The 27,034-nt window shown below is 48.3% G+C and overlaps 1 protein-coding gene across 3 annotated transcripts in view; it reads right to left on the bottom strand.

The window, feature by feature from the left end:
* Positions 1 to 27,034, bottom strand: part of CACNA1C (calcium voltage-gated channel subunit alpha1 C) — a 636,647-nt gene that overhangs the window by 143,809 nt on the left and 465,804 nt on the right. For all 3 annotated transcript variants that reach the window (XM_030804511.1, XM_030804510.1, XM_030804512.1), the window contains exon 10: positions 340 to 430. In XM_030804511.1, coding sequence (XP_030660371.1) covers positions 340 to 430 — 91 coding nt within the window. The remainder of the gene's footprint in view (positions 1 to 339; positions 431 to 27,034) is intronic.

Below are 27,034 nucleotides of genomic sequence, written 5' to 3' on the forward strand. Positions count from 1 at the left end.
AGTGAAAGAAACAGACTTTGGGGGCCGCCCCCCTACACATATACCCTCTATATTTCTCAGATGTGATGAAAAGAGGCTCAAAACCCAAGAGTCAGCGCCCCCGCAGGAGTGCCGAATTGAAGACTAGCCTTGATTTTAAGACTCACCCCCGCCAGGGCCACCCTCACCCCCGGGCCCTCTGCTCCCCATCTTGGTTCCCACCTGAGGTTTGTTTCTTGCCACCGGCTCTAATCTCTGCCCTTCCTAGTGATGAGCCAGCCCACTGTGATTTCCAGATGCAGCTTTTCCACCCATGCTCCAGAAAAAGCCCCAGCCCCTGGGCTCGCCGTGCCTACTCACGCCAGCCTGGCCCCGCAGTTTTCTCCCTCGATGTCACCTCCAGCCACGTTTTCGGTGTTGACGGACTCGGTCTCACTGGTGGGCATGCTCACTGCAAGAGTCAAAGGGAAGCAGAGCAAGGCATTGAGGGTGGGGAGACAAGGGAACAGAAGAGCAGTAGTTTGCAACACGCCCACCGCAAGACCCAGTGCGGGTTGGCAGAAAGAGAGCCTGAGCGCACTGGCTGGCTGATCTGCACGGATCCCCTTGACGGACACATCTGCTGGTTGTCCAGGGCAGGTTTTGCTGCCAAGAACCCTGTAAACTAATGGAAGTATGGGAGGACATCTGGTAATAAGAGCATTTTACCTTATAGGACACATCCTGAAAAAACTGACCATTGAATCTCTCCTCTCCACTCTGTGGGCTGGAAGAAGCTGTAGAGGCTTTTCCATCTGCAACTACCACTTGCCATAGACAGAGGAGCTTTCATGAAAATATATCATTTTCCTTACTTCATCCCACCCACCATCTCTAAGGGGCTCCATCTCCAAGAACAGGGACCAGCCTGTTTGTAGAAAGGGTGTGCTTGCTGCCTTGATGAGCTGCTGGGTGGACAGAGGCCTCCCCTTTCCGGCAGTTGGTTACATCCAGGAGCACAACTGAGACAGACGGCTTGAGGGGAATGGCCATCCCCAGCGCCATGTACTAAGACTCAAACTAGCCCTGCAGACATCAGGGGTGAGGAGCGGAAGTGTGCAATCCACACAATTATGTTTAATTGTCGTCAGAAGACAGCCTGTAGGGATACTATTTCCCCTTTCAGCCACCCTGACATTCCCACGTCAACAGGTTGACTTGGGTATAAGCCGTTTAATTCAACTTGTCCAGCCTCCTCCCAAGGCAGCTGTGGGTTGAATTTCCAGAACGATGGGAGTTTTCTAGCTTAGAACCCAGTTTGGTGGCTTGAAAGAAGCCATTTCTTTTACTATTATTATTTTTTCTTCTAAATAAAAGTTTAACTCAAAGAATTTTTCTTCACCTTCCATCACTCTCTTACTATGACACAACGCATTCCTTAGTTTTGTAACCCTTATTCTTTAGAGTGGCCATCATATCCTTCGTCCTGGTTCTGCTGTTCCTCCAGAATAGAACCCCTTGTCTGCTGAGAAAGTCATCAGCCCTCAGCAGACACAGAATCTGCTGTTAGTGAGGGAGTGGCCTCTGGTGACAAGTCCCCGTGAGGCTGCCAGAGCCCAAGGAACACTTTTACTGGTTGTATGGATATGGATAATGTTGATAGATGTGATTTTTCCTGGTTTCCTTTCCTTTGGATGAGGACAAGCCAGGTTGGTGAGAAGAGAATCATTTCAAGAACATGGAAGATACAAACAGAAAGTCCATGACTTACTGTATGTTTGACTGTTGTGTATGAGAGACCTCTATGACCTTTTTAATAAAACTGAATTAAAAAAATCCAGATGTTATTTTATAGAACTCTAGGGCTGGGTGAGGCTTTAGAAACTATCTGGCTCTAACTCATCCTCCTCACTCTGCAGGAAAGTGAGGCCAGAGAAGGGATGTGATGCCCATGGTCACATGGTGTGTTCCAGTAGGGCTGGGACCAGGGCACAAGTGTCACACCTCCTGCACCATGTTCATCTTGAGTGCCCCAGTCTCGACTGCCTCTGTACTCTACACGCTAGGCAAAGACAAGCTTCTTAAAGCCTACGAGGCTCTGGGAGCACCACAGGAGGGCAGCGAGTAGCCAAACAGGGGCACTGAATTCTACAGCATTACACTCACTTTATAGTCTGAAGTCTGGAGGGGCTGGTTTTAGGCCTGGGAGCTGGGAAAACAGACCTTCAGAGCTTGCCAGGGGCCCTGCTCAAACCACACTAAGAAAGCCATAAAATGGAAGCACTCTCAGTCTTCCAACCCATCTATCTCCAGCCATCTCGGCCTAAAGGTTTTTTTATTTTTTATTTTTATTTTTATTTTTTAGCCCTTCACCCTCCGGATATCCTTGTTTGAAGGGCTAGGCCACGTAGAAAAAGTTCTGTGACTTTGTGACACTTCGTTCCCAGAGCCTTATGTGTGAGTACAGTGCTGTGGAGGTGGTGGTGCTAGGCCTGGAAAGACAAACGAACTTGGAGGGGCAGGCCTGGGCACTGGAAATAACGACAGCACCTTCTAAATCAAGGCACTGCCTGTACTGGTTCCAACGGTACATTCACAGTGTCCTTACTCTAGGCCAGCACTGCCCAAAGGAAGAGCTCCTGGAGGAGTAGCTCTGCCAGTTTGTCACGCCCACTGACTTTATACATATGAAGCAATGATAAGGCAGTGGCTTTGAGGGCGACAGGTTGCCATCCCTTCACAAACACACACACATATACAACATATATACATACACATATATGCACACACACAGAACTACTGCGGCATAAGCCATCAAGAGAAACACCCTCCTATTCAGTCTGGTATGCTCCCACACACATTTACACACACAGAGCACAGGGGAACATTACCATGGGTTTCTGTGGAGTGACTAAACCAAGCAAACTTCCCTTTCTTCTGATCAAGCATGCCCGCCGGAGTGCCTCCTTTCACAGACAAGATGGTCATTGTCAAGAACCAGGAACAAGACATCAATAGAGCACATGCAGTCAGCCACGGGCAAAAGAAAGAAACAAGGAACTCAGCTTTCACATAGAACATCCATTTTTATCACAGAAAATAAACAACAAAAAAAATTCAAAGCAATAAATCAAAACATATAGGAAAACATAACACAATAGAACAAAACCCCCAACTCACATGAATTAACATCACAAAACAAATGACGGACCCTGGAGAGAAGGAATTACTCCAGGAGAGAGAGGCTATCTGGCACATCTAATGAGTGACTTTGAGAAGGCTTCCAAAGAGGGGGCTGCCACTCATCCCTGCTGCTTCCATAGGGAGCTGTCGCCCTTTGCAGGCTCAAGTGGGGTCACTGCTAAAGTCTAACTGTAGCCCTGATATCCCCTTCCTCCCTACCCAATAGCCAGGTGACTTGTCTCCTCCCTCACATGGGACCACACTGCAAAACTTTCACCTGTAGTGGATTCAAGGGCTTCCTTGCTATTTGCACCTGGATGGAGTCACCTGCAAGTGGAAAAACAACCCATTGGTCGACCCACCTGCTCCTTTGTTCAGTTAAATAATTGAATTCTATTCAGCAAAGACCCATCAAAGGCCTAGGGCTCACATCCAAAACATATATGTATCTGCTTTTAATCAGTTTAAATGGGCCAATAAGTTGTTAAACTGCCTGTCAATGGGTGGTCATTTGAGGAAGTTTGTAAATAAGGAGGAAGAATTCTGTGAGCTCTGCTGGGTCTGGGCTACAGCTGAAGAGGAGAGTGCTCCAAAAGAGGGTGAAGACACTAGCCACTGCACGGGAGGGTGTGAAGACACCTGCCACTGTATGGAAGAGTGTGAAGACCCCAGCCACTGCATGGGAGAGTGTGAAGACATCAGCTACTGCAGGGAATAGTGTGAAGACACCAGCAACTGCACAGGAGAGTGTGAAGACACCAGTTACTGTACGGAAGAGTGTGAAGACACTAGCTACTGCACAGAATAGTGTGAAGACACCAGCAACTGCACAGGAGTGTGTGAAGACACCAGCCACTGCACGGAAGAGTGTGAAGACACCAGCCACTGCACGGAAGAGTGTGAAGACACCAGCCACTGCACGGGAGGGTGTGAAGACACTAGCCACTGCATGGGAGGGTGTGAAGACACCAGCAACTGCACAGGAGTGTGTGAAGACACCAGCCACTGCACGGAAGAGTGTGAAGACACCAGCCACTGCACGGAAGAGTGTGAAGACCCCAGCTACTGCATGAAAGAGTGTGAAGACACCAGCCACTGCACGGAAGAGTGTGAAGACACCAGCCACTGCACGGAAGAGTGTGAAGACACCAGCCACTGCATGGGAGGGTGTGAAGACACCTGCCACTGCACGGGAGAGCATGAAGACACCTGCCACTGCATGGAAGAGTGTGAAGACCCCAGCTACTGCACGAAAGAGTGTGAAGACACCAGCCACTGCACAGGAGAGTGTGAAGACACCAGTTACTGTACGGAAGAGTGTGAAGACATCAGCTACTGCAGGGAATAGTGTGAAGACACCAGCAACTGCACAGGAGTGTGTGAAGACACCAGCCACTGCACGGAAGAGTGTGAAGACACCAGCCACTGCATGGGAGAGCGGGAAGACACCAGCCACTGCACTGGAGAGCATGAAGACACTAATCACTGCATGGGGAACGGGAAGTTATGTATGGATTTGGAGTTCTGGATGTCAAGTGCTTTAGCTAATTGTTCAGATAGAGTTTTCCCATTTCATTTGAAAGAACTGGCATGAGCTGTGCTTCTGCGAGGTCACTATGCAGGGTGCTGGGAATGAGAGGCAAGTAAGGCACGATCACAACTTAGATTGGTGCAAAAGGAATTGTGTTTTTTGCATTGTTGGAACTTGCTATTTGGTATTGAAATACATTCTTAAATAAATTTGGTTATGTTATACATCATTTTAATGGGCATTTCTCACTTTATTTTTTTATTAATGATGTATTACTTGCTGTTTATTTTATGTTTATTTTAGACTATGGAAAGGATGTTAATCAAACAGCAAATTCGAGCGATTTGGGTCATGAAGCAGTGGAGACAACTTGCAACGTCAACAGCTCATTTGGCCCAGGAACTGCTAACGAACATACAGCGCAGTGGTGGTTCAAAAAGTTTTGCAAAGAAGATGAGGAGCATAATGAAGAAGATGAGGAGCATAATGGCAGGCCATGGGAAGTTGACGATGACCAATTGAGAGCCATCATCAAAGCTGATCTTCTTACGACTACAAGAGAAGTTGCTAAATAACTCAATGTCAACCATTCTATGGTTGTTTGGCATTTGAAGCTTATTGGAAAGGTGAAAAAGCTTGATAAGTGGGTGCCTCATGAGCTGAGCAAAAAAAAAAAAAAAAAATCATTGTTTTGAAGTGTCGTCTTCTCTTATCGTACTCAACAACAATGAACTATTTCTCAATCAAATTGTGATGTGCGAGGAAAAGTGGATTTTATATAACAACCAGCAATGACCAGCTCAGTGGCTGGATAGAGAAGAAGCTCCAAAGCACTTCCCAAAGCCAAACTTACACCAAAAAAAGTCATGATCACTGTTTAGTGGTCTGCTGTTAGTGTGATTCACTACAGCTTTCTGAATCCCAATGAAACCATTACATCTAAGACATATGCTCAGCAAATCAATGAGATGCACCAAAAACTGCAATGCCTGTAGCTGGCATTGGCCAACAGAAAGGGCCCAATTCTTTTCCACAACAATGCAGGACCGCATGCCGCACAACCAACGCTTCAAAAGTTGAATGAATTGGGCTACAAAGTTTTACCTCATCTGCCATATTCACCTGACCTCTTGCCAACCAACTACCACTTCTTCAAGCATCTCGACTTTTTGCAGGGAAAATGCTTTCACAACCAGCAGGATGCAGAAAATGCTTTCCAAGAGTTTGCTGAATCTGGAAGCATGGATTTTTACATAATAGGAATAAAAATCTTATTTCTTGTTGGCAAAAATGTGTTGATGGTGATGGTTCCTGTTTTGATTAATAAAGATGTATTTGAGCCTAGTTACAATGATTTAAAATTCACAGTCTGAAACCACAATTTCTTTTGCACCAGCCTAATATTAATGAGTGGCAGCAAATGCAGGTGGGAAGTTGGTCACCACGCGCAGAAGGAAACGTGCCCTGCTGCACTTGTGGGCAGTACCATCACTTCCAGGAAAGGCATGAGGGGAGGGGCAACCCAAGTCTTAGGTTTTTCTATATTTCACCCTCTTATCCTAGAACACAGATTATAGTCAATGGACTTCCTCGGATGTTGCCTGGTAAGGAGAATTTTGGAGATTGGCTAGTGATAGAAAAGGGCCATGCCTATTTTTAACCTGAAGATCTGTGTCTCACACACTCATCTTTAAGGTACAAAGTGTGGAATGAACAGAAACTTCATAACTGGCAGAGTTTTTTTTTTTTTTCACTTCTCAGAAATCCTACATGCAGAAAGCACTGAGAGTTAGGAGCTGAAATGAGCCCCTTGGTTCAAGTTTCCCTTCTAGGGAAAGGTATGTCTCAAACAGTCACTAACATGGGACTCTCATAATGAATAGTCTTTTTTCTGGAGATGTAGGGGGTGGACATAGGCTGCGAGTCACCAAGTTTCTATCTGTGTGGTGGCTGTCTGAGGGGATGAGAGCCCTGCTTAGTGGTGGAGAGCCCAGAACATTGACACCTTCCATGCAGAAGCATTATTCAGCTTTTGGCTCTGACATCCTAAGTGTCCTATCTTGTCCAATTTCAGAAGTAACTGTATGATCACTTTATAAACCTGAATTTGACCAGGGCTGGTCTTTCATGGGGGCCAAGTTGGCAGTCACCTGCATGGAAAATGATCTGAAGAGCAACTAAATCATCTCCCTGGTTGGTTCACGGAAGTCTCAGATCTTTCTTTTGGGGCATGGCATATATCTAAAGGTTCCTTTCTGAAATAAAAATGTCTCACCTGGAAGAAGCAATATATGAACACATTAGTGCCTATTAATTTGCGATAGTTTATCCCATAAGCACCTGCAGGAATAAAATGGTGAAACGTTGTTTGTGTTCCTTTTATCAAGGGATTACATAGTGCTATCAAAGCTGATTCCTCAAGGAAAACTTCTAGGAAGCTGAATGTCCAAATTGTTGAAAGTTTAGAATCATGAATGCTGGATACTTATTCAACAGATGAGATGGAAAGCCTGACCCCTCCCTTGGCCATTCAAATGATGAGTTGGTTGGAAACTAAGGGACACCTTTTCTCTAAAGGCAACCTACTCCAATGTCCTTAGAAGTGAAGCTTGATTGTCTGCCCATCTGCAGGCAATGTCATAATAGCACATCCTTTATAAGGCACAATATGCTTTATTGAATGGATCTGGGAAGGAGAATGCTGGGGAAGAAAGCTAGACAGGAAGCTTGTTTTCCAATTTTCTAACTTCCCTCTTACCAGGTGCTATGGACCAAATATGTTTCTCTGGGCTATCCAGTCCCTTGCTTCTGCTGAGAAGACTCCACAAGAAAATGTGGAGTGGCTGGCCTCTCAAGAGATTTCCTAAGAAAATGACCAGTCTGTATTCTGGAACTTGGCTGGTAGCTCAAGATGGCTAACATCATTGTATTTTTAGTAATATCATCACTGGCTACAGCAAGTTGTATGGCCAACTTGCCAACAACTGAGTACATCCTTTAATTAATGTCTTGTCCCCCTAACCCCACAAACATATACTCTTGGTGGCCACTCTTGCTTGAACAGCACTTAGTAGGACTATTTCTATGTCTCAAGAGAGGTGCACAGTTATTGTCTTACAGCAACCAGTGTCTCCCCTGACCTGCTTTGGGAACAGTTGTGTGACTACTGGGGAGATTATAAAAAGTCATTTTCTCCCTGGAATAATCTCTTGAAACTGGAAGCACACCGGCTGTGCTAGGGGGGGAGCACTAGAGCTAAGCTGTTGTGTAGATTGCCCTTCCTTGGTGTTTGGGTTTGCAAACCCTCTGAGGGTTTACTTGCTGAAATTTGGGAATCCTCCATTAAACACCAGGTGGCGCTTTGAAAGTATGGCTGCACCGATCAGCGGGCCAACCTTTTTGCAGCTGTGGTCAACAGAAAATGGGCAGGCACAGAGCACACAAGCCTCACTTTTCCCCATAGGAAGTGAGCTCTCTATAAGATGAACGGCTCTCTTGACAGTTCCCTATATTGCTGAAAGCAAGTCTCCAAGTAGTGAATCTGCTGCAGGCTGTGCCAGTGTGTGAACACTCATGTTCTCCCTAAAAAGAAATTGGATCTCATTTAGCCACCATGAGGCCAGCATGATGTATCCAAAGATGACCAAAGCCATCCACATGAATAAAAAATGACTCCAGAAGGGGTTTTGGCAAAAGATTGAGAGTCAGAACCACTTTAGTTTCAATAAAAAAGAAAAAAGGCACTAAGGTGACAGGAATAAATCCACGATGGAAACAGTGAGCAAAATCTTCTTTGGTGCCCGCTGCTGTACTCTCGTTTCCTTCCTCCCTGCCACATCCTGACTCCCTTACTTCCCGTCCTGAGACTGGCCAGGAGGCTGGGGAGAACCATCCTCATAGAGAATATCTGGCCTGTTCCTGAGGCCCCTGTCTCAGAACTTTTTATGCGTCATGACTGAGTGAGTGGCACCAGAGCAAAGCTCCACATGAGAGAATGAGGGATGGATGTGGGGCGAGATAAAACAATCTGCCTAGTTCTGAAACCTTTGGTTACCCAAAATAGCTTCGACTTTGTCCCAGGGATGGAGCTTTGTAATGTCCTGATGTGCCTGTCAGCAGGAGTGGCTGGCCTCTCATGAGATTTGTTAAGAAAAATGCCCAGTCTGTATTCCGGAACTTAGCTGGTAGCTCGTTATCCAAGGCCAGAGAGCTCACCAGCTGCTGTCAATCTTACGCCTCCTCCGGGAGGAAGAGGGTTGACGCCTCAGGCCCAGACACCCCAGGCAGTGGCTGGGGTTATCGGGAGCACTGCTTGCCCCACCCAAACTTCTCCAGTGTGGTGGGATGTCATACAAGGCCAATGGCCGAGTCCAGGTCACCAGTCTGCTGGGATCCAGCGTCCAGGCTTCCCGGCACTCCAGGATGGAACTAAGGAATTGACTTTGCCATGTACTTGGCCAGGTGCCCATCTTATTACATTTTTTGCATATGAGTGGCATAATTTGTATTTATTTTCTCAAAGTACTAATCAGACTTACGGTTAACAAGCCAAAGGGTTCCTCATTTCCTACCTCATTGACTCCAATCTGGTATCTAAAACGCCCTGTAATTTGGCTTCATCTTATCTGCTGTGAGTTGAGTTACATCCCCTCGGAAATTCAGATGCTGAAGTCCCAGTCCCCCATACCTCTGAGCGTGGCCATATTTGGAGACAGAGTCTTGAAAGAGGTCATTAGATTAAGATGAGGTCATGAGGGTGGGCTGAATCCAGTGTGACTGGATCCTTATAAGCAGAACAACTATGGCCACTGATAGGTACAGAGGGAAGACGATGTGAAGACTCAGAGGCAAGACAGCCACCTGCAAGCCAAAGAGAGGCCTGGGGACTGACCCCTTTTCCCTCACGACCCTCAGGAGGAACCAAGCCCGCCATCACCTTGATCTCAGACTTCCAGCCTTTAGACTGACAAAATCAGTTCCTGCTGTTCCAGTCCCTGGGTCTGTGATACGCTATTAGGCAGCTCTGGCTGACTAAGACACTGTCGGTTCCCTCTCATGTCCCGAGACATCCTGCAGAAACTCCAACCACACCGGGCTGCCCTCCTCACCATCCTTCAACGTGCTGGCTCCATACCAACCTCTGGTCTTTCCCATGCACGGGGCCCTACGTCATGCCCCGTCCCTGGAGTGCCTGTCCACCTCCCTGCACGTATGCCAGGGGTCAGCGAACTGCAGCCTGCCCTGTCTTTGTCAGTACAGTCCTCCTGGGACTGCCATGCCCTGTGTGTGCTGTCTATCACCGCTCTCACACCACAGCAGTGAGTGGAGGAGTTTCGGTAGAGGCTCTGTGTGGCCTGCAAAGCCTTCGATATTGACTCTCTGGCCCTTTCTAGAAAAAGTTAGCTGAGCCCTGATCTATCCAAATTTCATCCCTTCTCAGAGGCCCAGTTTGCATCTGTGGCAGCTCCCAGGACCACCCTCCTGCCGAGTCTCCTCTTCTGAGCTCCTGTGACACCAGAGTCTGTGAGAATTTTAAGTAAAAACCTGGATCGGTGTTTTGGTTTCACCCTCTCCCTAGAATAACACTTCATATCATCATGGAGTTTTAAGGGGACTCCTAGGTGCTGGACAGTTGAGAGTCTGTCCTCAGACCCACTCTCCTCCCCTCTCCCCGGGCCTGGTGCTCCAGGAAGCTGACCGTGCTTCCTGCTTGGGCTGGCCCATGGGCAGCACTAGCAGGACGTCCGTGGGTGGACCCGAGGAGAGAGAGGTGGGGCGTTCACTCTGCAACTCCAGCACACAGGGTTGGTGTAGACTGGCTGCTTCTTGCTGCCCAAGGCCACGTGTCTGCCCCATGGCCCTCTCCACATAGCTGCTCTCTGACTCTGAGGCTGCCCCTCACTGTTCCTCCAGCCTTTACCGGTAACAGATCCACACAGCTGCTACCCTGGGGTACTGTACTTGCTGGCTTCCTTAAACCCTGTCTGCATCTTTATGAAACCCTCCTTAAGTCACCTAGTTTAAGAGTACTTTCTGTTTCCATGGGGACCCTGACCGACATACCCCTATGGCGCAGGCAAGGTAGATATTATTATCCCCACTGACAAAAGAAAGTGTAGTCCCCAAAGGCTGAAGTTAGGTGCCCAAGGGGAGAGCTCGTAAATGGCAGAGAAAGACAGGTCTTGAGTCCAGGCCTTTTTCAACCCCATCAGGCGACACTGCTGAAGTGCACATTTGCAGGCTGGACTGCTGCTGAGAGCTGGTGGTGCAGGGGCCTGTAGCAGGGTTGCTGCAGCCCCACGGCAGAATAGAACTGAGCCACCGGGCCCTGTTACTTCCCAGGAATGGAGGAACTGTGGCATGGCACGTTTCATCTGACTTAATTTTCTCTTTCAGAAAACAATAACTTGGAAAGTTATTCCTTATGACTCTTCTACGGTTGGATAGATCAAGCACGTGGCCACATGTATTGTCAAGCGGATAGGTGAAGGAACTCTTCATATGTGTTTCCCCAGTTTGGAGTCTTAGGAGTCTCTATGAGTCCAGGAAAAACAACAAAGACAGTCCTCACCTTGGCCTTGCCCTAAGTAGCTCCAAAGCTTTGGCAGGTCACAGTACAACTTTGGTCTCTTACATGGATAAATTGAACTGGGGGTAAACTGAGAATCTCTTCTAAGGAAAAGAACGGAAAGGAATGGCAAAAGAGAAAAGAAGGTTGTAGAATAAGAGGAAAGAGTGGATGAGAGAAAAAGAGAAGAGAAAAAGAAACATGTTCCCCAGACCACAGCAGCCTGCCTGGGTGGAAAGGTCACAGAGAAAGGTGCCATCAGCTTCCAGAACCTTCTCAACAACTTCCTGACAGCCCAGGCCCAGCTTGGCTTCCTCTTTATAAGCAATTAAAACCCGGTTGATTTTAAGCCATCAGAAAGTAAATATAAAACAGGATTAAATATTAAGAAGCTAAACAAAGTGGCCTTATTAAAAAGGCACAATAGAAGTGCGCTCTGCCATCATCATAATTACGCTCACTGCTATAAACTGGGAGGAGGCATAAATGCCTGCCCTTGATCTGCAGCCATAATCCAAAGAAGAAAGCCAGGGTTATCGTGATCTCAGCAGGCCATAAACATCCTGTGCTCCCAAGCAGAAAATCTCTCTCCACCATTACGGCACCATGGAGTCTGTCAGGCTGCCTTGGTTATTGCTGCCGGGTTGGCGGGGAGGTGGACGGGGCGGAGAGGGGGCAGGGGCAGGAAGTTTAGCTGCACCCAACAAACTGTTGAGCTTTGGCACACACCCTCTCCCACCCCCACCCCACCTTGACTAGAGACGGCAGGGCAGCCTGGGACATGCTCAGATCCTCGGGGACTATGGGGAAAACAGGCTATCTGACTACACAGGAGGGCGAGACACTCCAAGGGGAAAACACAGCTTGCCTGCAACCATTAGGGATGGGACACGGATCTTCTAGACATGGAGTGTGGTGGTCTTTCTCTAGAGCGCTCCTTTGGAAACCCAGTTCTCACTACTAAAAGGACATTAGTAGCGTCCTTTTAAGTGCTAAATGCCACATGCCAGATGGTCGCCCATGAGGTATGATTGGAAAGGGATAGAGAATGATTTGCACCCCCAAATCCTCCTCCAACCCGGTTCCATGACACCTAATGGCCGTTCCTTGATTTTAAGGCCTTGTCCCCCAGAGTGTGCAGTAGCAACATCAGCCATTTCTATCTTTGTATCAACAATAATAGTTCAGTTTCTCAATCACTCACTATATGCCAGCTACTCTTCCATGCATTTTACATACATTAACTGATGTAACCCTATGAGGGAGGCATTAGATGTCCCCACTTTTTGGATGAGAAAATTGAGGCTTAGAGAATTAAGTCATTTACTCCAAGAAAACGCCAATAAGATTCAGGATTTGAACCCAGGTAGATCTGATGCCAAGTCCATCCTCTTAGCTATAAGGTCTACGGATGAATTTATAAAGCCTTTTCGTATCTATCATGAGAGAGCAAGGGCAAGAGAGCCCTGAGGATGTGCTGGCATCACTAAGTGGAGGAGGAGGGCAGCGAGTGCAGGTGGTGGTCCTGGGGAGAACCCACTTGTTTTATGACCCTGCCCAGGGCCTCCCTGCCAGCTCCTCTGGGCAGAAGGAGGCACAGCAGGCAGCGTGGTTAGGAGCATGGGCTCGGGGGCAGGGGCCTGAGTTTGGATCATGGCTCTGCCACTCGGAGCTATGTGACCTCACTCTTCTGTGGCTCAGTTTCCCCAGTGTGAAATGGAGATCTTAATCATAACATCATCGCAGTCAGAAGGGCTCTGTAGGATTGTAGGCCAACCCTTCATTTGATTTTTTATTTTTTCTGAAAAAGAGTCTCACTCTGTTGCCCAGGCTGGAGTGCAGTAACATGATCTTAGCTCACTGCAGCCTCCGGCTCCCAGTCTCAAGTGATCCTCCCACCACAACCTTGAGAGTAGCTGGGACCACAGGCATGCACCACCATGCATGGCTAATTTTTAAGTTTTTTGTAGAGACAAGGTCTCACTGCGTTGCCCAGGTTGGTCTCGAACTCCTGGCCTCAAGCAATCTTCCCACCTTAGCCTTCCAAAATGTTGGGATTACAGGCATGAGCTACTGTGCCCCACCTAGCCCTTCATTGTATAGGTGAGAATGTTAAGGTCCAGAGAGGGTCATCGGCTTGTCCAGAGTTGCAGAGGCAGACGGTGGTAGAGTTTTGAACCTCTTTCCACCATTAGTGCTGCCTCCCTTTCTCACTCGCCATTGATGCACATCACGGAGAGGCCAGGAGCCCACCCTTGGTCAGAAAAGCGTCAAGGATGGACACAGGCCTCAGGCTCCCTCTCCTGTACAGAAGTCAGAGTTTCACTATGGATGAGTTTTGACGTTTGCACCCTGTTCTTTGCCGTTCACAAAGCTACGTAGAGCTCACGATTTGCTCTCATTTTCTCCCTTCTCTTGGGCCCCATCTTTCCTGCTTCACTGTTTTCTGCTGCTGAAGACCAGGTCAGATTTCCCGCAAGGAGGCTCTACAGGGGCTCAGCACTACCTTGAAGGCCGTGAACACCCACAGAGGGAGAGCTGCCTTGAGTATGGAGCAAGACTTCCTCAGACATGTCTCATTTGTGTCTTCCCTTCCAGCAGGCAAGAAAATTGCTGCCTTAAATTTCTAGGCTGCCGCCATTGATGACATTTATGTGAAGTGAGTCATTTTAACTCCAACCCCATGGTGTCTCTTCAGCCCCATAATGTCATGAATGAGTTTATGAGCAGCTGTCAGAATATCGATCAGCTTGCCCCGCTATGTGGCGTGTCCTTTGCTTTAATTCTTCTCCCAACTCTGCCTGCTGGACGCTTGCAGTTTGTTTTCCTCCTTCTTGCCCTGGTGCAGACAGAGTCTTTGGTCCATCTGGCCACTTTATGTGTTGTTTTAGTTTTAGGTTGTTGTTTTTTTTTTTTTTTAGACAGCGTCTTGCTCTGTCACCCAGGCTGGAGTGCACTGGTGTGATCACAGCTCGCAGCAGCCTAAATCTCCCAGGTTCAAGTGACCCTCCTACCTCAGCCTCCCAAGTAGCTAGGATTACAGGCCCACACAACCACACCCAGCTATTTTTTTTTTTTGTAGAGATGGGGTTTCACTACATTGCCCAGACTGATCTCGAAGTCCTGGGATCAAGTGATCATCCAACCTCGCCCTCCCAAAGTGCTGGGATTGCAGGCGTGAGCCACCATGCCCGGCCTCTGGCTGCTTTTTCTTTTTCTTTTTTTGAGACGGGGTCTTGCTCTGTTGCCCAGGCTGTACTGCAGTGGCGCGATCTCAGCTCACTGCAGGCTCCACCCCCTGGGTTCACGTCATTCTCCTGCCTCAGCCTCCTGAGTAGCTGGGACTACAGGCATCCAGCACCACGCCCAGCTAATTTTTGGTATTTTTAGTAGACACGGGGTTTCGCCATGTTAGCCAGGATGGTCTCAATCTCCTGACCTCATGATCTGCCTGCCTCGGCCTCCTAAAGCGCTGGAATTATAGGCATGAGTCACCACACCCTGCTCTGGCTGCTTTAATTGCCCACATCTTTCGTGAGAGGTCCTGTGGCTTCATGCATTTCTAGGCTCATTGCTACAGGCAAAGACCCACGGAGGCAGGGCTTCCCTCTCCCCTGTATCAGGCAGGCCCCCTTAGGATAGAGGTTTAGTGCTCAGGATCATGTTTAAAGGGGCCAATAATAGAGTTGTTTGATGGGGAAGGGCCAGTAAGTCATGCTGTGTCACTTATAGAGAACAGTAGAAGAAAAAATGGAAAGGTTTAATTTAGATAAGGAGAACCTAAGGGACCTTGCTACCACCTTCCAATATCTGAAGTCATTTTCCACAGGAGGAAGACACCACCTGCCCAGAGTAGTTCTGGAGGGCACTGCACTAAAGAAGGAGAACTGGAGGGGAAGATCGTGCCCTAATAGATGAAACATTTCCCAAATGGCCTGGCTACCTGGAGAGATGAGGACTTGCTCATTAGTAGAAGTTTCCAGGCAAAGCCTGGATAAGCATTTGCTGAAGGGGTCAGGGAGGTGAAGGTTGAGAGGAGATCTCTAAGATTTCTTCTCCTTGGAAAAAAAATTGAGCTCTACAAGAAAGGAGTGGGTTGATTGAATGAAACAGCAAGTTGTTGGTTGTAAGGGGACTCTCGGCACAGAGGGAGAGGTGCTTGAAGCCCACACATAATTCTCTCATCTTCTGGAGGAGTCTTTCTCAGCAGGGACTTCACCATGTCACATCACTATCACTCAGCACAGGGGACCCTTGGCCTGGCTCCCAGGGCCCTTGGTAATCTACTTTCACTCTACCCATCTAACCACACCTTCCCTTTCCAGCATTCGCCCTATGATCCATGCACTCAGTCCTACTCTCTGCCTCCAGAATACGCCACACATGGTTCCTCTTGCTTTGACACCACTGACGGAGGGCTTAGTGCATCCAGGGTGCTTGCTGGGAGCTGTGCACCTGTGTCTGGGTCTTTGCCCTTCTGCCCCACTCTTGGAATTCCATCCCCACCACTCCCCCAACATGCACAAAAGCCTTCCTGCCTACCCTCCAACTCCGACCACCTCCATGAAGCCTCCTTGACCTATGTGGCATCCCAGAATGGTCCTTTTCCCTGAGGCATTTACTATTCGTGCCATGTAGCTTGGTGCTTGGACACACATGGTTCTTTGCTCGTTTGTTAGGAGAGTCCAGCAGTGTGTGCTGTTGAAGCGCTCACATGACATCACCTCATTTAATGCTCACAACAACCTGGGGAGACCACTGGGGAAGGTGTCTCCAGCCACAGGTGAAGATGAGAAAACTGAGGCTGCCGAGAGCAGAACTGGGACAGGGGCGCAGGCCTTCTCCAGCCTCTGTTCCCTGCTGCTTCCCCATCCCTGGTGACTTTGACATGCGCTCCTGGGACAAGGAAAAGCGAGGCTGCCCTAGCCCCACCTGGCAGACTCCACCAGCCCTTGTATCCTGACTCCCCTGTCCTTTCCTTGCCACCGAAGCTCCCAGAGAGCACACACCTCTGCTGCGCCAAGCCACCTTCCCTGGGAGGGCAGATGGGAATGCCCCAGGGCGGGAGCATGGCTGGGGACTTCCACTGGAGGCATCGGAAGCACCCTGGAAAGACTGGCTGGCACTGGGGCACACACCCCAAATTCAGCTTTCTCTTGTTTCTCCTTCACTCTCAGAGAGGGGTATGAATGAACATCTTGGGGCCAAGGGACGGACGGGGTGTGCACTGCTTCACTCATTCAATGTTTGATCCATTATTCTGAAGCCATTTATCCAGCCACCCACCCATTAACTCCTTCCCCCCTCCTGGGTTATTTTGGGTAAGGGCCAAGATGTGGGGACTGGTGAGCAGTGGTTTTCATGCCCACAGCAGCTGGGGCAGCTCTAAGCCAAGCACATTGAAGGAGAAACTGACCGCAAACCAAAAGTGCAGAGAACAGATGGGGATGAACGCTGGCCTCTGTCACTCTTATTATTCCACTGAACAGCCTCTCCCTCCAGATCCTTCCTCTCAAGGCTGAGTCTGAATCAAAGGCCTTCTTCACCCTTCATCCCTCCTCCCTCTTTGCCCGAATCTTAGAACTATTCTATAATTTCTCAGGAGAGCTGGGCTTGCTGGGGACGCTGATTGTTCTTCCTTCAGAAGAGAGAAATGGTTTTTGAAATCCAGAGAACAGGGACCACTGTCTTCGACAAGCTAAAGGCCTGGAGGCATGACAGGAAGTGGGAATGCTAATGATCCTGAAATTGACTTGAAATGTGAGGCCTGACCTTGGGTTCACCTGGGCCCGACTGCCTGGGGTACACTGCTACCTCTCGGAGACCTCTCTCCTTCTGAGTCTTAAATTCTAGGAGGATTCATGCTGCAGGCTCAGTGGCCCAGGAAACCTGGAAGGAAGGACAGGACACAGAGGTGCTGATTTGGGGATGGAGTCCTGGTCCTGGTGGATGGAACACAGGAAGGCTCTTGGGGTAAGGAGTGGGAGTGTCAGGCTGTGTGGGCTGTGTGAAGACAGGCATCGGTGGGCCCGTCCAGCCAGAGCATGGGCCATGGGCAGATTCAAACTGCTCTATCGCTTTTGCTGCTTACATTACAAGAGTAACAACTACCTGGATGGTGAAGTGGGGATGTGCCTGATTTGGGGAAAGCAGAAAGGAGACAGTGGTCTGTTATTATCTCAGTAATACTGTGGGGGAGCGGGCCTCCTTGCAGATGGGAGTGACCAAGCACAGATGTCGGAGAGGAAGGAAGGGCTGTGTCGAGGGGTGGGAGGGAGAGAGGCAGACAGAGAGAGGCAGAGAGATCCCTGATGCCTGCCTGAGCCAGAGGCAAGAGGCAAGAGCCCCTCTCTGCTCAGTGCTGGCTCCTTGGTTGAGAAGGCACATGGTGTAGCAGCTCAGCGCTTCCCTCATAGAGTCACTGGGAAGACAAAGGGAGAAGAGGTGGGAAATGATCTCAAAAGCACAACCCCTCATGGAAATGTAGGAGGCAGGAGGAAGTGCAGGGACAGAAAAGCAATTAGTGTGAGTAATTAACCATGCCAGGATAATTCACCACACCATCGGGAGGATGCCGCTGCACCCAGGACACTGTCTTTCCACTGTCACTCAATAGCTGCAGGTGTCAGCTGGAAGAACCTTCCAGCAACTGGGGCTTGCACAAAGATGGAAAGGTTTTTTGTGACTGGTAAGTTCCTACACGGAGAGTGTGTAAGAAGCAGGGTGGAGAGACTCCGTAGTGAAGGTGTTGTAGAGGAGTTTCACGCATAGGTGGGGATGACGGGAGAGAAGCAGAGAACCTCAGGACACCTCCCAGCACTGAGGTTCTACTGTTCAGTGCTCTCAAGGTAGACAGACATTGTCAGGGTAATGGCTCCGGGAAAAGGGCAGGAGAGTGTGGGCCCTAAGGAAAGAGTCAGCTGCCGGATGCATGCTGGCAGAGAAGCTGTCCAAAGTCCTTATGCAGTGGACACTTCCTCTCTTGTGACCTCTGCTGCCTGGCCAAGATGGGAGAAGCGTCTGTTTGCAAAATGAGGGCATCCTCTCCTCAGCTCGGCCACAGACTTGTTCTGGAATGTGAGACTCCAAGAGAAAGACAGGGCTGGAGGGGGCTTCAGGGGGATTGGAATGCAGAAAGATTAATAGACAAGTAGAGATCCTCTGGGTATTACTTTTACATATGAGGAAATTGAGGCCCAGAGAGGAAAGGGTTGTTCAGGGTTACAGGGCCACTTAGTATCAGAGCTGGGACTAGGAACCAGGTCTCCATACTCCCTTTCTAGGGCTTCTTTCCACTCCACTTCTCCTATCACCAGGCTCATGATTCTGGGGGGCTACCATGTGCTTGCCTCTCTGACAAAAGAGAAAGAGGGAAGGCTTTTGAGTCAGATGGGGCATGCCTGGGTGCGAGCCTGGGTAAACCTCCTGTCAGCCAGCCGGTCTCGGGCCAATGATCTGAACCTTGCTTTTCTCTTCTGAAAATGGAGATCATACCAGTCTCAGAGAGTGAAGTGAGAGCAAAGATAATAAGGGCAAAAGGAGATGCTAGATAAGCGGTAGCTGTCATTCCTAATATTCAGTATGAGAGCTCTGTGTGTGTAGGATGCCTGGACACTGGGCATGTATACAAAAGCACATGAATACAAAAGCAAGTGCAGGCCAAGAGAAGAATGTCCTCGGGACCCCTTGATTTGCATCTAAAGGGTGCCTGGAGGCGTTACCCTTAATGGAAGGGATACGGCATTCTCAAGGCCACCCCCTAAAGATGTCACAGTTAGCCATGTTCCCTCTGGGGCCATCAGCTTCTCAGATGTGTTCCTCATTGCTGTCATTCTCGTCACGCAGTATCCATGAAGCTCCTATTGTGTGTTAACAGTCACTTACCCATGGCATGGTCCCTATCCTGGAAATGATCTTTATGATTAATCACGAAAAAAAATTGAAGCACAGCTGGAAAAAAGGGAGCTGCATTCAACTCCCTTTTGTGCCCCCTTGAATTTGTTTTAACCCTAAAGTAAGCCAAGGCCGTGCCAGAGATTGTGTTCTGTTCTCTGAACCCACTCTCTGCCATTCAGAAAAGGTCACTTATGACCACAATTTGGGCTCCATGGTGGTCCTTCTGGCCTTGCTCTGGCTGTTCATTGGGGTCAAGAAGAAATCTTTAGGATGGCCACTGCTACAGATCTCTGTAGTTTAACTGGAAAGAGTTTTTACTTCTATGAACCAGTAACACCAGTACCAGGGCAACATGGGGCCTCAGCTTCTGTTGGGTTTTAAATAGATTTTGGTCTAAACGTATTTTTCAATATGCAACAATTGGGTTAGTCTAATGACAAATGTCATCCCCTTCCATTGCCAGAGCAACATGCCATTTCCATTAGGAGTAATGTTTCCTGGCCAGATTAAGGCATGGAAAATAATTTTTGGTCATCAACAATTCCCTTCAGTTTCACTGATCTGATTAAACTTAGCAACGGAAAAAGGAATTTACAAATTAGATGCTGTTCTCTATTTATTACCAAAATGGTTGCTTTCCACTACATCCAGGAGATACAGTTGAGATCTCATTACGTCTCAGCTTGTGATAACATTTACTTCATAAATCTCCATTGCAGCCAGTGAATGAAATGAGCATTATGCTGAAGACCACATAATGGATGAAATCAAACCTCTGCCCCCTTTGAAGGGAGTTGACCTTTCAAGCCTTAAATGTATTCAGCTTTCTAGTTGTAAAGAAGCAACTCAGAATTTATTCTTGGTATTCTCTTAACCATTTCCTGACTGCTATTCTTAGCTGGCTAGCTGGCCTTCTTGAGACAGGATAAAATGAGAAATATTTCTGACACTTCCTTGGACAAGTTTGAAGAAGAAAGAGGAGGAGAAATGAGTACATGAAGAAAAACATCATGGGATAATCATGTCCTCCTTGAGAAGTGAAAAAGAAATGTTGACAGGCAAGGAATGAAAGATTGAAAACTAATTTGTGTGCCTGGTTAATTACATATCCTCTGCTGGATCAGATGTGGCCCAACCTGGTTTTATTTTTTTATTTTTATTTTTTTTTTGAGACGGAGTCTCGCTCTGTCGCCCAGGCTGGAGTGCAGTGGCGCGATCTCGGCTCACTGCAAGCTCCACCTCCCGGGTTCACACCATTCTCCTGCCTCAGCCTCTGGAGTAGCTGGGACTACAGGCGCCCGCCACCTTGCCCGGCTAATTTTTTGTATTTTTTTAGTAGAGACGGGGTTTCACCGTGGTCTCGATCTCCTGACCTCATGATCCACCCACCTCGGCCTCCCAAAGTGCTGGGATTACAGGCGTGAGCCACCGCGCCCGGCCAGTTTTAGACCTGACAAAGTGACAAAGCAGGCCTGAGTGATCCATTCCCAGAGGCAGAATTCCAGGGACTTCCAAGCCAAGACCCTACTCTTATCCCCCAATTTCCAAACGCTTTTCCAATCAATATTCATTGATTGCCTATGCACCAGGATCTGTATGGGATTCTGGTAATACCAAAGTCCCCACACTCAAGATGTACTACCCAGCAGACAGTATCAGATAGATGAATGCCACAGGTAAAATGCAATGAATACAGCAGATAGGGAGACACTACAGATCACATACAATAAGTACTATGATGCAGCTGTGGAATGGGGTTTCTGGGAGCATGAAGGAGCAGGTAAGACCCTGCTGGGGAGAAGAGGTGGTGAGGATAGGAAAGGCAGAAAAGGAAGGGATGGTTGATGGGGCTTTGAAGGTGGGGTGGTGAACCCAAGGGCTAACCTAATGAGGTCCACCAAACCTAATTTGCCTCACTGGCTTCTAGTTGATTTTAAAACATATGCAGCTAAAAGTCATGTAGCTAAGGAATATGTAACTAAACTTCTACAAGCCTCCTTACAGATAACATCTCTGATGTATAAGTCACCATGGTAATGGTTGCTTAAGTCATTTTTCAAGAGCTTGGGGTCAGCTCTTGTCCAGTTCAAGCTAGCTCAGACCACTAATCCTCCAACTGGGCCTGCCTGAGTGTCCGATGGGCGAACTTTTGGCATCAGAGGGCCCAAACATCCATCCTCAGATCACGCTAACGATGCCATTTTGTGAACTTGAATCCCAGGAAGAGCTGTGAAGCTTGACTACACTTCAGCAGATCACCGACGGCCTCACTTTTCCATACCCCCAATCACCTTTCCCCATGCCTTGGACCTTGCTCCTCTATCCCATAAATATCCCTAAAACCCCATCTTTGGGGAAGTGGATCTGAGACCTACTCCTCCATCTCCTTGCTTGGCTGCCTTGTGAACAAACGCTTCCTCCGCTGCAAAACTTGTGTCTCAGTGATTGGCACACGGCATGATGGGTAGGGCAAGCCTGGCCTGGTAACAGTGGCAGTTTGGAAGGCAGATGGTGGGGCTGGGCTTTCCACGCAGAGAGATCAGGGTGTGCACAAGTGTGCAGAGGATCGTTGGAAGAATGGGCTGGCTTTCAGGGTGCAGGCAATCCTGCAGGAGGAAAAGTGCAATTCCAGGCGTCTGAGGACTTAAGAAGCTAGAATCAACTGAATTCCTCTGGGGTCTGATGGGCTGAAATGATCAGGTTTGGCCCAGGCTCCTGGAGCCAAAGCTAACGTGTGTCAGCTTAGAACTACAGAAACAAACTCCAGAGCTGGAAGGGGCTTTTACTGACCTAACCCCCTTCATTTTACAGACAAGGGAACTGGGAGAGGCCGACTGCAGATTGGCTATCAAGTGGAGCGGTGAAGTCAGGCTGCCTGATTTTCTCTGGCTCCTGTTAGTTCCTGTATAGCACACGACAATTGTTCAGACTAAAAACTCTGGCATCCTGTTGGGAGAGGAACATGAGGGTCATTCATCCCAGATTGCTGTACTCTCAACTCATCTAATCAAGGGGTAGGACTTAATAGATTAATAGAATTAGTTTACTAAGGGATTATGGAAATTATAATTAATGGACATGATTTTATACCATCTAAGAGGTACAAGAAGAAACTCTGCAGTTTTTATTGAAGCTTGGGATCCTCTTGATGAAAACCTAGGATGCCCGGCCTGATGGTTAGCAACTGACCCCTTAGCTTCCTAGTCAACGCAGAAGTGGTCCAAGGGGCTGGGACCCACCACTGACATTACTTTTCATGTCAAGCAGATGCTCTCCCCTGTGGGGACAGCAGGGATCTTTTTCTCTGCCTCTGCCAGGCATAGCAAGCATCATGCCAAGGCTGGACCCAGCTGACCTTAGCTAATATTAGTAAATACATTGAGACTCTAATTCTGAATATTGCTGACAAGAAAGGAGTCCTGAATTTCTTCTTGCTCCTGTGTTTGGTGTGTGTGCATGTGTTAGTAGATATGCATTTGGTTATTTTCAGATAACCATTATCATATCTCATGAGTCATGGACATGAGATACAATGGTTGGACAGGCTGATTTGAAGCTTGGAATTGAGAAGGTAAACAAAGGCTTTTTCCTTTAAAGCCAGCCTGTCAAGCAAATAATTAAGGCTTTTCAAATTCATCAGTAAGTTGCTGAGAGTAGATCTAGTCTATTACTTCAAGCAAAAGACACAAACAAGTCCCAGCGCAGTTGTAATCATTCTTTAACAGCGCCGGCCTGCGGTTTGTCTTCGCTTGACCTCTAATCTTCATACACTGTGATCCTGCACACAAGGCACTCACTGAAGTCCTTAGCGTAAGACTTGGGCCATGTTAGTCAAAACCAGCCTCAGCCCTAGCAAATAAGGTTTTAGAACATGATTTAGGGAACAGCAAGGGCTCCTCTGCCCAGACATTTTTAAAATGTCTTAATATCCTTACTTTTTTGTAGAATAAAACAAAACACTGAATAACTTTATCAAAATTCAAATATATATATTTAGAAAGGATAAATCTTTAAATTTCTCTTTTATCAAAATTCAAATATATCTATTTAGAAAGGATAAACCTTTAAATTTCTCTTATCAAAGCTCTTCTGTCCAGTGGCTCGGCCCTGCAGATCTTTGCTGGGGTTACTTTTCTTCAGTCGGAGGAACTAATCCATATTAATTCTAAATTGCAATGGATGTGTATTTTTATGACTGAGTAAATGGCTACACTTTTCTTTTCTTTATTCATTCTCTTAATAGGCTCTCTGCAGCTGCCATGTAGAAGTGAACATGCTACCCTATCACTCCAGTCTACCTTCACCAGAGACCATTCATTCATGGGCTGTGTTTAGAGACTCTTGTGCAAACACATTTCTTGCCCATCATTTCCTTTGAGGAGGGGTGACTCTGGATGGCACCACATGTGTGGGCCCTGCTGGTGAATCAAAGAGTTTATGGCCTTATCAGTAAAGTGCAAGTTCAGGCTCAAAGCCAGGTGTTTGGAAATGAATACAACTTCCTGTTCTGTTGTGGAAGGCCCTTGCCCTGTTCCCATGATGCTACCTTTGAGCATGTCCTGTGATTTTTCCAGAGACAGTGTTGAAACCTGCTCATATCTCTAAAAGAAATGGAATCTGGGAGCACTGTCAGCTGGGAGGTGGTCACTCCAGTGTGATGTGACAAGGTCCTGGAACAGCAGCACAGACACTTGTCTTTGGGCCAACAGCCCCCACATGGGGTAGGGTGTGGTTCGGGGATGCATGATTAAGCCCAGGGAATGAGAACAGACTCAGGGACCTGGAGCTCCCTTAATCCCCCAGGGTCTTAGAATTCCGTAATTTTTGGATTGCGATGGAGCTAACCACATGGCTAAATAAGGAATCCAGCACCTGGTAGCAGGATATAGAAAGAAAACAAGACATAAATGAGCCAGCTCTTCTCTCCCCAGCTGCCCCTCTTCTCCTGACCCTTACCCCAGCCTAACGCTGCCAATTGCCTTCTATTTTGAAGAATTCCATCTATCTCCCCAACAGACCACCCTTTTTATTAGGCAACTCCTTAAGCAGATTCTCTGTTGTTTCTGGCAAGTCTTCAGGTCTGTCCCTCTAGCAGTGTGGCTTCAACACAAAGTGATCACAGTGATTAATAGTCCAGTATTTATAGCAGGTGTTATAGTTATTTAAGAGGACAAAGTCTCTCCTATTATATGAGGGTAGAAATCTCTTCTGGAAACACTGCAGCTGTCACCAGAGGCATGAGTATTTCCATTTGGTGAAGTAATCCTGAAGGATGGAGCCATCAAAGCCCATGTTTGGGGTTGTTACTCGACTTTTTCCCCAGGAGGCATTTAATCATGCAGGCAGGGATTTAATGAGGCTGAGTTGCTTGGAATTCTCCATGTGGCACCTTTTAGGGTAAGGGGGCTGCTTGTGGGTGTGTTTGTGGTCATGGGTATTAAACAGGCCTTGGAATGCCAAGGGGCAGAGGGTCACGGCAGGGATCCCACCACAGAGCAGGCAGGACAAACCGACTCCCAGGAAGAGCCCCTCAGAGGGGCATGGCACTGCCCAACCTCCTCCATCAGTCCCGAGGCTGAAAAGCACAAGATGTTTATCCTGGAGCCTCCAGGACAGGTGTTCAGGGCCTGCCAGCCCTTAGGACCCTATCTCAGGCCTTACCAGCCTCTGACTGCCCCCCCCCCCGCTCTGCCTCCAGCTTCTCTCTCCTTTCAGCCCATTGTCCACACTCAGCTGCACAGTGACCTTTCGATGGTAAACTGGTACCTTGTCATCCCTCTGCTTAAATCTCTTTGGTGGCTCCTCCTTAACCACAGGACAGAGTCCTACTCCGAGGCCCTTTGGGACCAGGTCCCAGTCTTTCTGTCCTGATCTTTCTTTTTGGCTTCTCCCCTGTGCACCCTGAACTCAAATCACCATGAAACATGTGCAATTCCATTTCCTTTCCTTCTTTTAAAAATTATTTTGCTTCTACAACTTTGCAAATGTAGCCCCCTCAGCTTAGAAGGTCCGTTTGCGATCTTTTGGCCGTGTGACCTGCTGCCAAACTGCTGCCAAACTGTCCTGTGCCCACCCAGCCCCAGTCCTTCCGCCCCCGAGCACTTAGCTAGCTGCTGTTCGCCAGTCCCCTGGAAGTCAGGCGGAAGTAGGAGCTGTGTTCCAGCCGATGGTGTGTCGGGAGCAATGCCCGCATTCCCAGGCCTGACTGCTGAAGCCTCCAGCAGGCCCTCCGTGCTCCCTCTTCTGCTGGCCCGATGCAGAGCAGACAGGGGAGACCGCGAGGCCCTGGGGGTGGCAAAGCCACAAAAGGGGCACAGCCTTGGGCCCTGAAGACCGGTGCGGCGGAACTCTCCTCCCTCAAATCCCCAGCCCACACTCCACCGTGGAGTGAAAAGTAACGTTTACTGTACTAAGCAACTGAGATTTCATTTGGGGGCTGCTTATTACAATGGTCCACCAACCCTGACTGAGATGGCACCTTCATGAATCATTCTTGGGGCAGGCAGTCCCTCCCACCCTCTTCCAAACTCTGCTCTCTCTCTTCTGTGTTTCTCCAGCCCCTGGTTCATGACTGCAATTCATCACTGTCACCTGTCTGTTGGTGCATCTGTCTCCTGAACTAGGCTGTAAGTCCCCGTAGGACAGAGACGGTGTCTATATATCTTAGTATTCTGGGTGCCCTGTTGGGACTTAAATGGGTGTTAATGTGCCCATGTCTCTTTCAAGCACTCAGAATGGTCTGGCACGCATGTGGCTCTAGGAGGTTCCCTCAGACACTAGCTACTGTGTTGAGGCCAATGATTCTACTTTCTGTGACCTTTCCACTAGCTTCAGGGTTCCAGGTTCTATAAATCATCCTCCCATGCCATGCACCCGATGATGGAAATACAATACGTGGCTAATCTCCCTCCATTACTGGATGATAATTTTCCACATCAGCAAGCAGTGAGAAAGGCTGGAGCTGTCACTCTCCCCTCCACTGATAGCCTCTGACAGTTAAGATGTCTTGATGCGGCGTGAGCTTCTTACCCCAGTGTTTACGGAGAAGGAAGCGTGGAGTGGGTGGGGGAGCCAAGGGTAACTGTAGTGTAGGCAGCTCTGTTTCGGGGCTGAGCACTGGTTATTGGAGGAAATGGATGGATCAAAGGGAAATTTAGGATGATTCATCTCCCCTTCCATCCCTCTGCCGAGCTACTTTAACTCCCAGGTGTATAGATCGATTTGCAAAGCACCAAATTAAAATCAAATCAGCTCTTTACTGGGTGCCTACTCTGGGCAAGGCCAAGTGGAAACAGGCAGGTCCATTCTTAAAGCTACCCGTGGCTTTAGGTAGGTGACAGGACTTCTCCAAAGACACCACGTGTCAGTGGTCCTCCCACGGCCCCGTAGTGCTGAGGTTCCTGGGATCAGAGACTTGGAAGTGATGACGCTGTGGCACCGCACAGCCCAGAATCATCAGAGACGGTTCTGTGACATTCCTCACACTGTACTTGCCAAGGCAGGAGAGTGGTAAGCTAGAACTCCCATTCCCAGAGCATTCTGGCTGATCAACACCCTCCTCTAAGCCAGTCCAAAGGAACCCTGAACTGAGGGAAACCGGATAGGTCACGGAATTGATACATCTCCTTCCAAACAAAACCGCCTCTTAAACCATTCCAAAGGGAAGGCGCTTGACCTCAGTTCGCTTTTTCTTTCCGTGAGCAAGATAATGCCATAACTTCTTTCTACACTTCAAATATAGTTCTCAGAATCGTAAAGTTCAACTTAAAAAAATCAAACCCATGCCCTACTACCAGCACCACCGCCCCGCCCTCCCGCCCCATCTCCGCTCTTTTCCTCCTTTCCCCTTCCACCTGCTTTGCATATTAGGCTGAAGCGATAAATGCCACAACCAAGGA

Source organism: Nomascus leucogenys, chromosome 23 (genome assembly GCF_006542625.1).
Source record: "Nomascus leucogenys isolate Asia chromosome 23, Asia_NLE_v1, whole genome shotgun sequence".
In the NCBI taxonomy this organism is placed as follows: Eukaryota; Metazoa; Chordata; class Mammalia; order Primates; family Hylobatidae; genus Nomascus; species Nomascus leucogenys.